The sequence below is a fragment of the Pan paniscus genome, chromosome 20 (genome assembly GCF_029289425.2).
Source record: "Pan paniscus chromosome 20, NHGRI_mPanPan1-v2.0_pri, whole genome shotgun sequence".
Classification (NCBI taxonomy): Eukaryota; Metazoa; Chordata; class Mammalia; order Primates; family Hominidae; genus Pan; species Pan paniscus.
The window spans coordinates 23,495,997-23,511,860 of NC_073269.2; the positions used below are offsets into that span (position 1 = coordinate 23,495,997).

Consider the following 15,864-nt stretch of genomic DNA (forward strand, 5'->3'; position numbering starts at 1 on the left):
GGCTCCGCCCCCCGGCCCCGCCAATCCCTCGCCCCCTCCACGCACACACCCCTGATCTTCCCCGCCCTCCTTCCAACCAGACTCCACCCCTCGCCCAGGCCCCGCCCTTCCTCAGACCAGGCCCTCTCTTCGCTTGACCACACCCATACCCAGATTCCTCCCCTGTCCTGCCCAGACCCGCCCAACCTCAGACCCATCTTCTCCTTTCTACCTCCCCGACCACCCCCCACCGCATTCCTAACCTCCACCTTGTCCCTTCTCACACCTGGCCCCGCCCTTTATCCTGCGCCCCGCCTCCTCCGCAGGCCGGACCCTTGTCCCTCCTCCTCTTGCCCTGGGCCTGCCCCTTCTTCAGACCCCGCCCCACTCCTCAGCCCAGGGACCAACCCCATCCTACGCCTACTTGTCCTGCTCCGCCCCGTCCCCACCTATCCACAGACAGTACGCCCTCTCAGCCCAGAACCGCGTCACTTTCAGACTTGGTTCCGCCCCTCACGCCAGGGTCCCGCCCCAATCCGGCACCCCTAGCCCAGGCCCCGCCCTGGACCCACCTCTCTGCATAGCAGGCCCCTCCCTTTATCCCAGACCCGCCCTGGCCCTCCGTAGACCACGCCCCTCCGATTCCGGGCCCGCCCCAATCCTTGGTTTCTGGTCCCGGCCCCGCCCCTCCGCAGACCTGGCCCCGCCCCGCCCCCCGCGTCTCGGTTTCCCGGGCCTGCGCGCGCGGCTCCCGTCACTCGAACGCGCGACGGCGGGGGGAAGATGGCGGAGTCCGGCGGTAGCAGCGGTGGTGCTGGTGGCGGCGGCGCTTTCGGCGCGGGCCCGGGCCCCGAGCGCCCGAACAGGTGAGACCCGGCCCGCAGGATAGACCTGCACCTGTCTTGGAGCCCAGGGCACCTGTGGGCAGTCTTGGGCGTCCTGAGGGGTTGAGGGGAGGCCTGGCACGGCTCGAGGGTCTTTCGCTGAGAATTTGGACTTTACGGGGCCGTGGGGTACTGGAGGAGCCGAGGGCTACTGAGGGGTGGCTGGAGGGGGGCTGGGTGCCCCAGGACCTCGAGGCGTCTGCAGGCGGCCCTAGGGACCTGAGAATCCTGGGGTTCTGAAGGGAAACCGAGGGGCTCCTGACTGTGGTGGGCCGTGGGGCAACTGGGGATGCCAAAGGGCCTGGGCAGCAGAGAGGGCCTGAGCAGGGGCCATGGCCAGTCTGAGGGTGGTGAGGTGTCTTGGGGGCTCTGAGGAAGGGGCTAAGGCCCAAGGCATCCTGGGAGGTGCTGAAGGGCCCCAAGGTGGCTAAAGGTGGTCCTGAGAGCGTGCTGAGGGGCCCTGGAAGGAGTGGAGACTGTGGGAGGCCCTGGGTGGGGGACTTAGGTGAATCTGGGAGTCTGAGATGGGGAGGCTGAGGGGGCCTGGGGGTGCCAGGGCCCCTGAGGGGCTGGGGTGGGTCTAGGGAACCTGAGGGGGGTGAGAGAACTCCAGGGGGTTTATAAAGAACATACAGAGGGTTCTTCTTTGGGGCTCCTCCCTTCCATCCCCATGGGGTCCAAATCCACATCCCCAACAGGCTAAAGGACTTACAGAAAGGTCTTGCCCTCAGACAAGGGGACAGAATTCACCCCTTTGGTCAGAGGGAGGCCCCCTTTCCCCATGGCCCAGTCCTGACATGGATTGCTTGAACGTCCAGGTTTGCATGACAATTAGTTATCATCAATAACTAATGATATGTGTGTGCATGCATTGTATTGGATTGTCAGAGGGAAAGAACACCTGCCTTAGGAGTGTGATCTCCTGCTCTTTTCCTATTGGGCAAAGCCAGACCCTCCCACCCCAGCTCCTCCTCTAGCCCACCACCCAGGTCAGGCCAAGGAGGAAATTCAGGCTTTTTCTTGCTGGTGAGCTTCCAGGAGCCAGTAATTTCAGGCAACATGATAAATGATGAAGTTGTTTGATACTTACGTGCTGTGGAGTTTTGGACCTGTGGGCTGATTGTTGGAGGGAATGGCCTGATGGCCTGGCTGTGTGATTTGGTACTGAATGGAACACGCATGGGATGGGTGGGGAAGGGAGGAGGGATGGCTGGGCCAGGGCACAGAGGAGGCAAAGGCCCTGCCTGTTCCTGAGGATGCTGAGTGGCACCTTGAGACTTAGGTCTGTGGGCATTGAATCTGGTCTGCCAGAGGGGCCATGGGGAACCCAGGAGGTGTGTGTCCAGAGGGGTGACCAGCCTCCTGGGGTAGGTGTGGGGCAAGATTGTCCTGCAGTAGGGAGCCAGGAGATGTCAGAGGATTTTCAGAGATATTCAGGGAGTGGCCAGGGCTTGAAAATTGGGTATGAGTTGGCAAGTAAGGGACAGGGAAGAGGGACAGTGAACCCCAGGTCCCTGCCTTGGGCACTGGAGTGGGATAACCTGGGGCTAGGGCTTTTTTTATTTTTATTTTTTTGAAATCCCGTCTCGCTCTGTCACCCAGGTATCTAGGCTGGAGTGCAGTGACGCCACCCAGGCTCACCGCAGCCTCAAACTCCTGGACTCAAGTGATCCTCCCACCTCAGCCTCCTGAGTAGCTGGGACTACAGGTGTGCACCACCACACTTGGCTAATTTTTAAATTTTTTGTAAAGACCGGGTCTTGCTCTGTTGCCAGGCTGGTCTCAAACTCCTGGGCTCAAGCAATCTTCTTGCCTCACCCCTCACTAAGTGCTGAGATTACAGATGTGAGCCACCATGCTGGGCATGGCTCTTTTTTTATAAACAGCTTTATCAAGATATAATTAATTGCATGGCATACAATTCACTCATTTTGTTTTTATTTATTTATTTATTTTTTGAGACAGAATCTCGCTCTGTCACCCAGGCTGGAGTGCAGTGGCGCAATCTCGGCTCACTGCAACCTCTGCCTTCCAGGTTCAAGGGATTCTCCTGCCTCAGCCTCCTGAGTAGCTGGAACTACAGGTGCCCGCCACCATGCCTGGCTAATTTTTGTATTTTTTAAGTAGAGACAGGGTTTCACTGTTGGCCAGGCAGGTCTGGCACTCCTGAGCTCAGGTGATCCACCCGCCTCGGCCTCCCAAAGTGCTGGGATTACAGGCGTGAACTACTGCACCCAGCCAATTCACTCATTTTAATTTATCATTAAGTTTTTTTTTTTTTTTTTTTGAGATAGAGTTACTCTGTTGCCCAGGCTGGAGTGCAGTAGTGTGATCTCGGCTCACTGCAACCTTTGCCTCCTGGGTTCAAGCAATTCTCCTGCCTCAGCCTCCCGAGTAGCTGAGACCACAGGTGCATGCTACCATGCCCAGCTAATTTTTGTATTTTTAGTAGAGACGGGGTTTTGCCATGTTGGCCAGGGTGATCTTGAACTGCTGACCTCAAGTGATCTGCCCGCTTCAGCCTCCCCAAGTGCTGGGATTACAGGTGTGAACCACTGTGCTCAACCCAGGTCATTAAGTTTCAGTACATTTACTGAGTTGTGCATCCTTCACCACAATCCAGTTTTTTGGAATGCTTCCATCACCCCAAAGAGTTCCCCCAAGCTCGTCTGCAATTAACCCTGCTCCACCAACATACAGCCCCGGGGACATCCTGATCTGCTTTCACTCTCTGTAGCTTTGCCTTTTCTAGAAATTTCATAAGAATGGAATCAGACATGTGGCCTTTACGTCTGGTTTCTTTCCTTAACATAATGTTTTTGAAGTTCATCTGTGTTGTTGTATCAGAAATTTGTTCTTTTTCACTGTGGAGTGAAAATAAACAAACTGTGTCCGTCCATACAATCTCGTATGGACGGACACAGTTTGTTTATCCATTAACTGGTTGATGGACTGTTGGGTTGTTTCCATTTTGACAACTGCAAATAAAGTTGCTGTGAACATCTGGATATGTGTCTCTGTGTGGACGTATATTTTCATCCTCTTGGGTAAATACTTAAGAGTAGAATGACTAGTTCATATGGTAGATGTGTTTAAATATTTTTTTTTTGAAACAGGGTCTCACTCTGTTGCCCAGGCCGAAGTGCAGTGGTGCAATCACGGCTTACTGTAGCCTCTACCTCCTTGGGCTCAGGTGATCCTCCCACCTCAGCCTTCCAAGTAGCTGGTAGGTACTACAAGGGCATATGCCACCACACCCAGCTATTTTTTCTGTGCTTTTGTTGAGACAAAGTCTTGCCATGTTGCCCAGGCTGGTCTTGAATTCCTGGGCTCAAGCAATCTTCCCACCTCGGCCTCCCAAAGTGCTGCGATTACAGGTGTGAGCCACTACGCCTGGCTATGTTTTAATTTTTTTTTTTTTTTTTGAGATGGAGTCTCTCTCTGTTGCCCAGCAGTTGTTCACTGCAACCTCTGCCTCCTGGGTTCAAGTGATTCTCCTGCTTCAGCCTCCTGAGTAGCTGGGATTGTAAGGATGCACCACCACACCCAGCTAATTTTTGTATTTTTAGTAGAGACGGAGTTTTGCCATGTTGGCCAGACTGGTCTTGAACTCCTGACCTCAGGGGATCCGCCCGCTTCGGCCTCCCAAAGTGCTAGGATTACAGGTGTGAGCCACCGAGACTGGCCATGTTTTAATTTTTAGGAAACTGCCAAGCTTGTTCCCAAAGTGGCTGTACCATTTTGCATCCCCACCAGCAATGTTCAAGAGTTCCAGCTCCTCCTCATCCTCACTAACACCTGGTATGGCCAGTCCTTAGTTTTAGCCATTCTTATAGGTGTGTGCTGGTGTCTTCATTTGGTGTTTTTATTTATTTATTTATTTGTGAGATGAGGTCTCACTCTGTCGCCCAGGCTGGAGTGTGATGGTGCGATCCTAGCTCACTGCACCCTGGAACTCCTGGGTTCAAGCAATCTTCGGGCCTCAGCCTCTGGAATAAGTGGGATTACAGGTGTGCACACCACTGTTCCCAGTCTTATTTTGGTTTTAATTTGCATTTCTCTAATAACTAATGATGTTGGACAGTTTTTCATGAGCTTCTTAGCTATTCATCTCTTTGGTAAAGTGTCTTTTCAAATGTTTGGGCCATTTTTAAGTTGGGTTGCCTTTTTTTTTTTTTTTTTTAAGACTGAGTCTCGCTTTGTTGCCCAGGCTGGAGTGCAGTGGTGCGATCCTAGCTCATTGTAACCTCCACCTCTTGGGTTCAAGCGATTTTCATGTCTCAGCCTCCCGAGTAGCTGGGATTACAGGTGCATGCTACCACACCCGGCTAATTTTTGTATTTTTAGTAGAGACGGGGTTTCACCATGTTGGCTAGACTGGTCTCAAACTCCTGACCTCAGGTGATCTGCCTGCCTCAGGCTCCCAAAGTGCTGGGATTAGAGGCATGAGCCACCACACCCGGCTCTTTTTCTTTTTTCTTTTTTTTTTTGAGATGGAGGCTTGCTCTGTTGCCCAGGCTAGAGTGCAATGGCGTGATCTTGGCTCACTGCAACCTCTGCCTCCCAGGTTCAAGCAATTCTCCTGCCCCAGCCTCCCGAGTAGCTGGGATTACAGGCGTGTGCCACCACACCCGGCTAATTTTTGTATTTTTAGTAGAGGGGGTTTCTCCATGTTGGTCAGGCTGGTCTCGATCTCTTGACCTTGTGATCTGCCCGCCTCAGCCTCCCAAAGTGCTGGGATTACGGCGTGAGCCACCATGCCCGGCCCTCTTTCTTAAAAGACATCTTTGTCATTCTCCCCTATCCTCCATCCTAGTGAAAAATCACTGTTTGGAGCAACTGATAGGGGCGTCTCATGCCTCAGGTGCTAGTGTGGGGAGAACCCCTAATGTGGCAAGATGGAGCATGCAGAAAATGGATCATGTTTTGAGGGAGATTGGTACAAGACATTCTCCCAAAAGTCATTTTGAGACATTGAGTCTTTGTAGCATTGTTCGTCTGTTCCTTCATTTATTGCAAATGGGACAGCCAGGCCTGGTGCACGACCCACCTCCTCGCCTCAACCTGCCCACGCCTCCTTCCTCTGCATCCTTCCACTCTCCAAGGTTCTGGCCCCTCAGAGCCACCTGCCTGACCATGCAAGCTCAAGTAGTCCCCAGGACACTTTTGCTAGTCACCTAGTGTGTGTGTGTGTGTGTGTGTGTGTGTGTGTGTGTGTGTGTGTGTTTGAGATGGAGTTTCGCTTTTGTTGCCCAGGCCGGAGTGCAGTGGCACGGTCACTGCAACCTCCACCTCCCGGGCTCAAGCAACTGATTCTCTTACCTCAGCCTCCCGAGTAGCTGGGATTACGGGCGCCTGCCACCAAGCCCGGCTAATTTTGTATTTTTAGTAGAGATGGGGTTTCTCCATGTTGGCCAGGCTGGTCTGGAACTCCTGACCTCAGGTGATCTGCCCGCCTGGGCCTCCCAAAGTGCTGGGATTATAGGCGTGAGCCACCGCGCCCGGCTTGTGGTTTTTTGTTTGTTTGTTTGGTTTGGTTTGAGGAAGAGTCTCACTCTGTCGCCCATGCTGGCATGCAGTGTCGTAGCTACCTGCAGCCTTCTTGACCTCCTGGGCTCAAGCTATCCTTCTGCTTCAGCCTCCCGAGTAGCTGGGACTACAGGCATCTACTAACACACCTAATTTTTTTTTTTTTTTTTTTGAGACACTGTCTCGTTCTGTCGCCCAGGCTAGAGTGCAGTGGCACAATCTGGACTCACTGCAACCTCCACCTCCTGGGTTTAAGCGATTCTCCTGCCTCAGCCTCCTGAGTAGCTGGGACTACCAGTGCACGCCACCACGCCCGACTAATTTTTGTATTTTTAGTAGAGACAGGGTTTCACCATGTTGGCCAGGGTGGTCTTGATCTCCTGACCTCGTGATCCACCTGCCTTGGCCTCCCAAAGTGTTGGGATTACAGGCGTGAGCCACTGTGCCTAGCCCACACCTGACTAATTTTTAAAAATTGTTTTGGGCCGGGCGCGGTGGCTCATGCCTGTAATTCTAGGACTTTGGGAGGCCGAGGTGGGCAGATCACTTGAGGTCAGGAGTTTGAGACCAGCCTAGCGAACATGGTGAAACCGCTTCTCTACTAAAAATACAAAAATTAGCCAGGATTGGTGGCACGTGCCTGTAATCCCAGCTACTCGGGAGGCTGAGGCAAGAGAATCACTTGAACCCGGGAGGCAGAGGTTGCAGTGAGCTGAGATCGCTCCACTGCACTCCCACCTGGGCGAGAGAACCAGACTGTCTTAAAAAATATATATATTATTTTATAGAGATGGGGTCTTATTATTATTATTTTTTGAGATAGAGTTTTGCTCTTGTTGTCCAGGCTATAGTGCAATGGCATGATCTCGGTTCACCAAAACATCCGCCTCCCGGGTTCAAGCGATTCTCCTGCCTCAGCCTCCCGAGTAGCTGAGATTACAGACATGTGCCACCATGCCTGGCTAATTTTGTATTTTTAGTAGAGATGTGGTTTCTCCATGTTGGTCAGGCTGGTCTCGAACTCCTGACCTCAGGTTATCCTCCCACCTTGGCCTCCTAAAGTGCTGTGATTACAGGCATGAGCCACTGTGTCTGGCCAAGATGGGGTCTGATTATGTTGCCCAGGCTGGTCTTGAACTCCTGGGCTCAAGTGATCTTCCTGCCATAGCCTCCCAAAGTGCTGGGATTACAAGCATGAACCACTATGCCCAACCTGTATTTTTGTTTTTTGTTTTTGAGGTACGATATATGTAACACAAAATTCACCCACTTTAAGTGAACAATTCAGTGGCATTTAGTACATTCACAGAATTGTGCAACCATCACTGCCATCCAGTTCCAAAACATCTTTGTCCCCGCAAAAGGTGACCCCATCTTCATTAGCGCTAACCCCCTATTCTCCATTGCCCAGCCCCTGACAATCACCAATCTGCAGTCTGTCTCTATCCGTTTTCAAGTTTTATAGGTAGAATCATGCACTATGTGGCCTTTTGAGTCTGGCTTCTTTCACTCAGCATGATGCTTTGGGGGTCATGCATGTTGTAGCCTAAATCAGCACTTCATTCCTTTTTATGGCTGAGTAATATTCCACTGTGTGGATGCACCACATCATCCATTCATCTGTTGATGGACACTTAGATTGGTTCCACCTTTTGGCTATTATGAATCATGCTGCTATGAACATGAGTGTACACATTTTTGTCTAAACACTCATGTTCAGTCCTTTGGGGTACACATCTAGGAGCGGAATTGCTGGGGCACATGCTTGTTGTATATTCTTGATCATGCTGGTCACCACCTAACGTTATTTGTTGTGTTTCTCTGGTGCCTTGAGGTTGGAAAGCCTGTCTCTCTTGTGCCCTCTTGTGTGCCTGGAACATGAATGACACAGAAGGAGGAAGTGTCCCAGAGACGTGGCTGAGAGGGAGGAAGGGAGGGATGGGGGTGTGCAAAAGCTTATTGCTCTCTGAGGCTTGCAGTCTGGCAGGTGGGAATTCCCTTCTATGGGATCAGGTCGATCTTTTGCCTTTCCAGTGAGGCTTGTGGGGCTGCTGGGGGGCAGTGGGGGCTGGCCTTAGTCTCTAGCTGCCTTTCTAGCCTGCCAGGCAACGCCCGCATCTGCCTTTTTGTCCCACGAAGGTTTTGTCTTTTGGCCAGGGGCGGGGGCAGTTCCTGTCTTCCCCCTGGCCCTTCCAGCGGTACCACAACTCAAGAAACTGTCCCCAGGAGGGACTGCGCTCCCCAACCCCCGACCGCCCCCAACGTTATATAACTTGTTTGTTCCAACTTCTGTCTTCTGCAACCAAGGGGGAAAAAAGAAAGAGAAAAGCTTATTCTCCTTCCTTCCTATCTCGAGGGATCAACAAAAAACCCGTTGCCTAGTAGAGATGGTCATTAATGACTGAGCCGAACCTCAGGGATGGACAGAGTGGGGCTGCCCTGGCTGGGGTGTGCGGAGAGGAGGTGGGGTCCTTGCTGCAAGCACAAAGGACACTTGTTCACCAGCTGGCCTCCTCCCAGCTCGGGCCGTGGGGTCTAGACTCCTTGGAGGGAAAGGAGGCTTGGGCCACTTGGGGTGTTGCAAGGGGAGGCAAACCCTCTGGGGAGTCGCACCTCCCCAGCTAAAATTCTGTCACTGTGAGGTGCCTGACCGGCAGAGTTTTGGAGGAACCTTCTGGCCTTGCAGCCTCTCCGACATGGGCCTTTGGCATCCACGCTTTTTGGCCCACGCTCCCTGGAGACGCCTGGGTAGGGCCCAGGCTCACTGAGTCATGCTGTTCCTGGGGGTGAGGTGGGGGGATCTGGGTGAGGGATGTGCCAGCTTCAGGCATTTGCATAAGAAGTGGTGGCTAGGCTGGGTGCTTTGGCTCACTCCTGTAATCCCAGCACTTTGGGAGCCCAAGGCAGGCAGATTACAAGGTCCGGAGTTTGAGCCCAGCCTGGCCAACATAGTGAAACCCCCTCTCTACTAAAAATACAAAAATTTGTCAGGTGTGGTGGTGGGCGTCGTTAATCCCAGCAATTCTGGAGGTTGAGGCAGGAGAATCGCTTGAACCTGGGAGGAGGAGGTTGCAATGAGCCGAGATCGTGCCACTGCACTCCAGCTTGAGTGACAGAGTGAGACTCTGTATCAAAAAAAAAAAAAAAAAGAAGTGATGGCTGGGACGTTGTGCCCAGGGGCTTTGCTGCCTGCTGAAAGTGTTTGCATGGAAAGTTGTGGCCGAGACGCTGCGCCCGGTGGGTTTGTCACAGTCAGTCTGGCTGGGTGGCCTTTGCCTGTTGAAGCTTTCTCCACAATCTAGATCATCTCCACCAAGCCCAGAGGCCTTGGAAGGGTCCAGCCCCCCAGCTCCTGCTAGGAAGACTTAGGGGAAGAGGTGGCTTTCCAAGGAGGTTCTTGCTACTTTGGGGAAGTTCTCATTCCTTTGGCCTCTTGCCCCTTTCTTTTTTATTATTATTAATTTTTTTTGACGTCACTCTGAGCTCAGGCTGGAGTGCAGTGGCATGATTTTGGCTCACTGCAACCTCCGCCTTCTGGGTTCAAGTGATTCTCCTGCCTCAGCCTCCCAAGTAGCTGGGACTACAGGCGCCCACTACCATGCCTGGCTAGTTTTTGTATTTTTAGGAGAGATGGGGTTTCATCATGTTGGCCAGGCTGGTCTTGAACTCCTGACCTCAGGTGATCCACCTGCCTTGGCCTCCCCAAGTGCTGGGATTACAGGCATGAGCCAGTGCGCCCGGCCTCATGCCCCTTTCAGAAGGAGGATTTTGACCCTTCCAAGACGTGGACTCAAGTCCTTCTCCTGGAAAATGTGGTCAGATATGGCGGCATGAGGTGTCTCATCATACCCATGGGTGACTGTGGCTCCCTCTTTATGGGTTGTGGCTGTGACAGATTCCTCATCTGGGAAATGGGGCTCCAGGCCCACCAGGTGGGGGGTGTCTGGGAGGAAACGAGTGGGGAGAGGTCACATGTACCTCATCAGTGTTACTGTGGCAGTGCGGACGCCCATGATGGGGACACTGCCATCCTTCTGCCCGCCATGCTCGCATGGGCCTTGAGGGGATCGTCAATGCCAGCAAGCCTTGATGTGGCGTGCGTGTGTCAGGCAGGGAAAGGAGAGGGTGAACTTGAGCCATTGGGAAGACAGTAGTGCCATGACTTGGGCCATAAGAGGGACAGCAGCAGGGGCAGCGAGAGAGTAGAGCACGTCCAGCGTGAGCTGGAGAGGGCAGGTTCGGCCAGGAGCAGGCCTGGGAGCAGGAGCTCGGCAGGGCGGGGGCAGGGGCGGTGGGGGGGGTGGTGCGTCTCAGCAGGGATGGGGGCAGGTGGAACTGGGCCAGCCCAAGAAGGGCACTGGCCCACAGGCCGAGCCACATCCAGGCCACTCGATCTGCCCCTCACTGATCCTCAGCTGAGCCCCTTCTCTGGGAAGGAGGCCACCCTCTCCTCCCCTCCTTGTCGGCAGGTCCCAAGAGCTCTGGGAGTGGAATTGCTCTGAAAGCACTCACTTCAACCTGAATCGTGCAGTGCGATCATCACAGCTGGACTGTTTCCACCTGGTAGCTGTGACCCCCGGGACGGCCTCCTTGTCGTTGTCTGTAGTTACCGGGGAGAAAGGCTTTATTACCCTCCGCCATAATCGCACCATCTCCAGGGAGCCCCTGCGAATGTCATCCCACCTCCCCCACGGCGATTACTTTTTATCTCACCCACCTCTCCTCAGACACTGTAAAAGGGAGGCTTTCTCCTCACTCCAGCCCTTTGGTTTTTTCCTTTTTCTGATATTTGTGTGTGTGTGTGTGTCTTACCCTTTGGTTTTAGGGAATGTTTTAGATTTGGTGTTAAGAGGCCCTGGAGGAGGAAGAGAGGAGGAGGAGGAAGAGTGGAGGAAGAGGAGGAGGAGATGAGAGGGAGGAGGAGGAAGAGGAGGAGGAGAAAAAGAGGAGGAGGAAGAGGAGGAGGAAGAGGAGGAGGAGGAAAGAGAGAGGAGGAGAAAAAGAACAGGAGAATGGGGAGGGAGAGAGGAGGATGAGGGGGAAGGACACAGATAGAAATAATTCAGTGACTTGGGGCCTTGGATCCTGGAAGAAGGGGGTGGGATCTGCTGAAGGCAAGGGGTGACTGGGCAGCATGTGTCCCGGCATCCCCAGCTCTTTGCTCTGTGGACAGGATTTGTTAGACACATTTCTCTGCCTTTGTGCAGGTGCCACAGTCTCCTGTGTCCACCCCATGCCTGGTGCTGGACATGAAGGGTCCATGGGACAGATGGACCCTGCCCATGGGGCGCATACATGCCAGCAGGAGTTAGAGAACGTCATGCGGTCATTTCCGGGCTGGCTGGGCCAGGGGGCCAGGGCAGGGTTTGGGTGAGCGGCATATCAGTCAGCCTCCTGTTTTGAAAGGATCCCTCTGTAGGCCGGGTGTGGTGGCTCACACCTGTATTCCCAGCACATTGGGAGGCCAAGGCGGGTAGATCACTTGAGGTCAGGAGTTCGAGACCAGCCTGGGCAACATAGTGAGATCCAGTCTCTACTAAAAATACACAAAACTAGCTGGGCGCAGTGGCGGGTGCTTGTAGTCCCAGCTGCTCTGGAGGCTGAGGCACGAGAGTCGATTGAACCCAGGAGCCAAGATTGCACCACTGCACTCCAGCCTGGGCGACAAAGTGAGACTCTGTCTCAAAAAAGAAAGGATCCCTCTGGCAAGAGACAAGTGACCCTCGGCCAAGGTGGGCCCTGGAGGGATGGAGAGGCACACGCAGGCTTGGGGATGCCTGGAGGTTGAGCTTGTGCTGACCGATAGTGGTGGCCAGTTTCTGCCCTCCCCACTGGGCAGGCTGAAGGTCAGGGTTGTCCTTGGTCCCGCGCGGCTGCACTGCCTGCAACAAGCAGCAGACTTGGAGGCGCCACCTGGCCTAGGGGATTCGCAGCCCTTCCTGTGTTCCAGAAAAGCCCTTCATGCCTCTCCTTGCTCAGGGTTCATGCCACTTGGAGCTCCCACAGTCCTTGAGGGCTTCAGGTCTTCCCACCAGCAGGTCCCAGTCCTGGGAATGTCCCTCCTCCTGAGAGAAGGCCTCAGTCTGGCTGCAGCTGCCCAGGAGGTCCTCAGGTAGCATCTCTTGTGGGTTCCACCTTCGAGCCACAGCCTGGAGCCAGCTCCTCCTGCTCTCTCCTCCCCATCCCAGCTCAGAGCCACTCCTGGCTCTTCCCCTCCTGGGCATCATCCCCAACTCCAGCCAGCGGGACCCTCCTAAGGCAGGAATCAGACCACCTCACTCCCCTGCCGGCCACCTGCCAGTGGCTCCCTCACTCTCAGAACAAAATCTACTTCTTGATGTGACCTGCTGGGCCCCTGAGCTTCCGCAGCTCTGACGGCTCTGCTGGGCTCTGAAGCACGCTCACTGGAATGTCCTGTCCCAGCGATTTGCACGGCTCAAGTGTTGTCTCCTCGGGGCCTGGCCACTGTGTCCACCGTGGCGCCACTGCTCGCCCTGTCGTCATGGTACATTCTCTGCTTGAGGACCCATGTCCCTGTAGAATGTACGTTCCCCAAGGGCAGGGCTTTATCAGATCTTTTTACAGTGGTGGTCCTGGCGCTGGCACAGCTACTGGCACGGGATGGATGCTTTTGAGTGTAGATCCAGTGAGTACCCCACCCCGAACAGTCTTCGACACATACCAGAGGGGAAGCCTCCTGGCATAGCTCTGCATGCCCAGGCTGGCCGAGGGTCATCTGCCTCTTCCTCTTCACTTCATTGAACCAGCAGGGTGTGGGCGGAGAAGCAGAAATTCACAGGCATGTTGTCAGTAAACCGGCCCTGTTACCTGTTACAGAGCCCAGGGCACCATACCGTTTTGCATGTGCTGTCTTTAGTGAGTGAGCAAAACCTCAGCCCTGCATGTTAAAGCAAAGGCGGCAAACGACAGCCGCTCTCTCCCTGTCCAGCTGTCTGAAGTGGAAGTGGGGGCCAAGCCCGCTGGGTTCCCGCTGCCGGCAGCCCCGCCCTCCTCCTCTGGTAGCCGCTCTGCAGCTGTGCGGACCAGCTCTCTTAACACTTGTTAACCCCAGCCTCCAGTCCCTTCCTGCCCCCCACCCCGCCCCTTCCACATGTCTCTCCGGAGAGGGCCGCGCAGAATTCACAGGACTCGTCTCCAACGGCTGCGCCAGCAATTCCCTAGCATTCCTCCTCTGCAGAGTGGATTTTGGTGCATGTCCAGCGTGATTTCAGACCCCTCACTGCGCAGCGGAGTGCCTGATCGCTCTGTGTGCACCACCACGGTGCACACTGAAAATATTGTGATCTGGGAGGAAGTAACCAGCACCTTGGGGGAATCACAGACCTTTCCTGCGAGGGCGAGGGCTTCCGGAATTGAACAGGCTGGGCCTGGAGGAGATCTTGAGGGGTGGACCTTCAGGCTTGTAAAGGCCTGGAGGGGGGTCACCCGAGGATCGAGGCCGAAGATGTTTACTGACGCCACAACTGTGAAATTCCACAGGGGTCAAAGACGGACCCGGGCGGGAGCGGTCTGGGCTGGATATCCGGAGAGTTCTGCTCTCCACGGGATGTTAGAATTTGAGGCAGTCTGCCTAAGGAGGCAGAGCAGAGAGGCATGTGATCACCCAGATCGTCTGAGAGCGGGACATTTTCCCGGAGCGGGGTGGAAGGAGTGTCAAGGTGACTGTGAGATGACAGACACGTAGGGGAGCCCCACGGACCCCCAAGACACCCTCTCTGTTGCCATCAGCCTAAGTCATCCTCTATCTGAAAAACTTCCAGGACTGAAGTTCGAGTTGGAAGCACGCGTTCTCCTTGGTGAAGTCCGTCCTGTCCCAGGAGGGCTGCGCTAGGTCTCTCCTCTGGCTCCCCCTCCTCGGGTCCTCGTGGCTCTCTGTCGTGTGAAGCGGGGGGTCAGGAGCGCACAAATGTTTATACTCCACGTGAGTCACTTGCACAGATGACGGGTGATGTTTTCCTCGCCAAGGCTGATGGCACCGGGCCCCTTTGCCGTTCCAGCCTCAGTCACGCCTCCAGTCTGTTAGCATTTAGAGTTGCTGAACTTTCGCATTGGTCAGGGGCGCGGGCAGCTTGCTGACCTTTTCTGGGAGTCGTGGCGGACGGAGTGGAGCCGTCTGTCTCGTCACAGACAGGCGGGGCTGCGGCTGGGGATGGCCGCCGCCCACTCGCCCTCAGAATGGCCCTCAGCGGGGCTTCCTGACCCCTCAGCCCCGGTAGGAAGCTGGTGTGCACTGCAGGGAGAGGCGGCAGCTGGAAAAGTGTTAAGGCCACAGTGGTTTTTCCAGAGGCTCGTCTGGAATGCCGTGGATGGATCTGAGGCTCCTGACATCCAAGGCCCCTCTTGGTGGGGAGAGCCAGAAACCCAAGACACTGCCATCAGTTAAAGACTCGAAGTTCACATTTTAAAAAGTGCAAGGAGACACCCGGTTTTAGGTACGTTGGGGTGCAAGGTCTGAAGGCTGGAATCTGTGGCTCCCTTCTTTCAGCTCTGCCATCCCTCTTGTCTGGGTGCTGCCCACCTGGTAGAAAGGGGACCTCACCTTGCCACTCCACTAGCCTGCCAACACCACCGGGAAGGCGACCCTTCATCCTGGTGGCTCCAGTAAAAATCCCAGGGAAGGCTCTGATTGGATCAGAAGGGCCAAGTCCCCATCCCAGGATGAATCCCTATGGCCAGGGGCCCTGGAGCCTCTGTCCAGTCTGTGTCACATCCATATTTTCAGCCCAGCAATGGGATCTGCCTGATCTCCACCACTGGGGCTGAGAATAGAGAACAGGAGGTTCCAGAGGAGAACAGGGGGCCCTTATGAGAAGAGGGGAGGGATGGTAAACACCCCAAAAATGAAGATATTCATGACAGACCCCCTCTGATGCTGAAATTTGTGTTGTCTTTGGAAGGCGCTGGGCTAAGCTGTGGAGTGCCTGCATCTGGCCCGGCTCTGCTGGGGATGAGCAGTGCCATGTGGCAGCCCCGTCCCTTCTGGGGCTTCAACACCTGTCCTGCCAGTGGAGGCAGTGGGGTGGGCTGCCTTGCAGCACGTTACCACCCCGACATGCTAGAATTCAGCAGTGCTAGAATTTCACTGGGTTTCCAAGCGGTGCTCTGGAGCTGTGCAGTCATGTACCTACTTGCCTGAACTGTGGAGTGAAGGGATTTGCTCATTCAAGTGGTCCCTGCTGCCGGCCCAATGCAGTGGGACCAAGTCAGGGGATGGGCTGTGGCAGAAGCAGTCTCACCTCAGTGGGAGGGAATGGGAAAGGGAAGCCTCAGGCCGAGACCTGCCCACCCGTCAGCCCTGGATGGGGACCCAGCTGGGCCATGAGGGTGAGGAAAGCCATGGCAGAGAAGGCTCTGGGGTGGAGGCAGCAGAGGCGCTGAGCGCAGAAATGCTGGTGGGCTCAGGAGTGTGGTGGAGGGAGAAGGGTCTGAGGGCAAGAGGGTTGGCCACTCA

General features: G+C 54.8%; 1 protein-coding gene across 1 annotated transcript in view; it reads left to right on the top strand.

The window, feature by feature from the left end:
* Window positions 1-668: 668 nt before the first annotated feature.
* KLHL26 (kelch like family member 26) overlaps window positions 669-15,864 on the top strand; it is a 33,735-nt gene continuing 18,539 nt past the window's right edge. Inside the window, exon 1 of the mRNA XM_055102966.2 lies at window positions 669-845. Coding sequence (XP_054958941.1) covers window positions 763-845 — 83 coding nt within the window. The 5' untranslated portion in view covers window positions 669-762. The remainder of the gene's footprint in view (window positions 846-15,864) is intronic.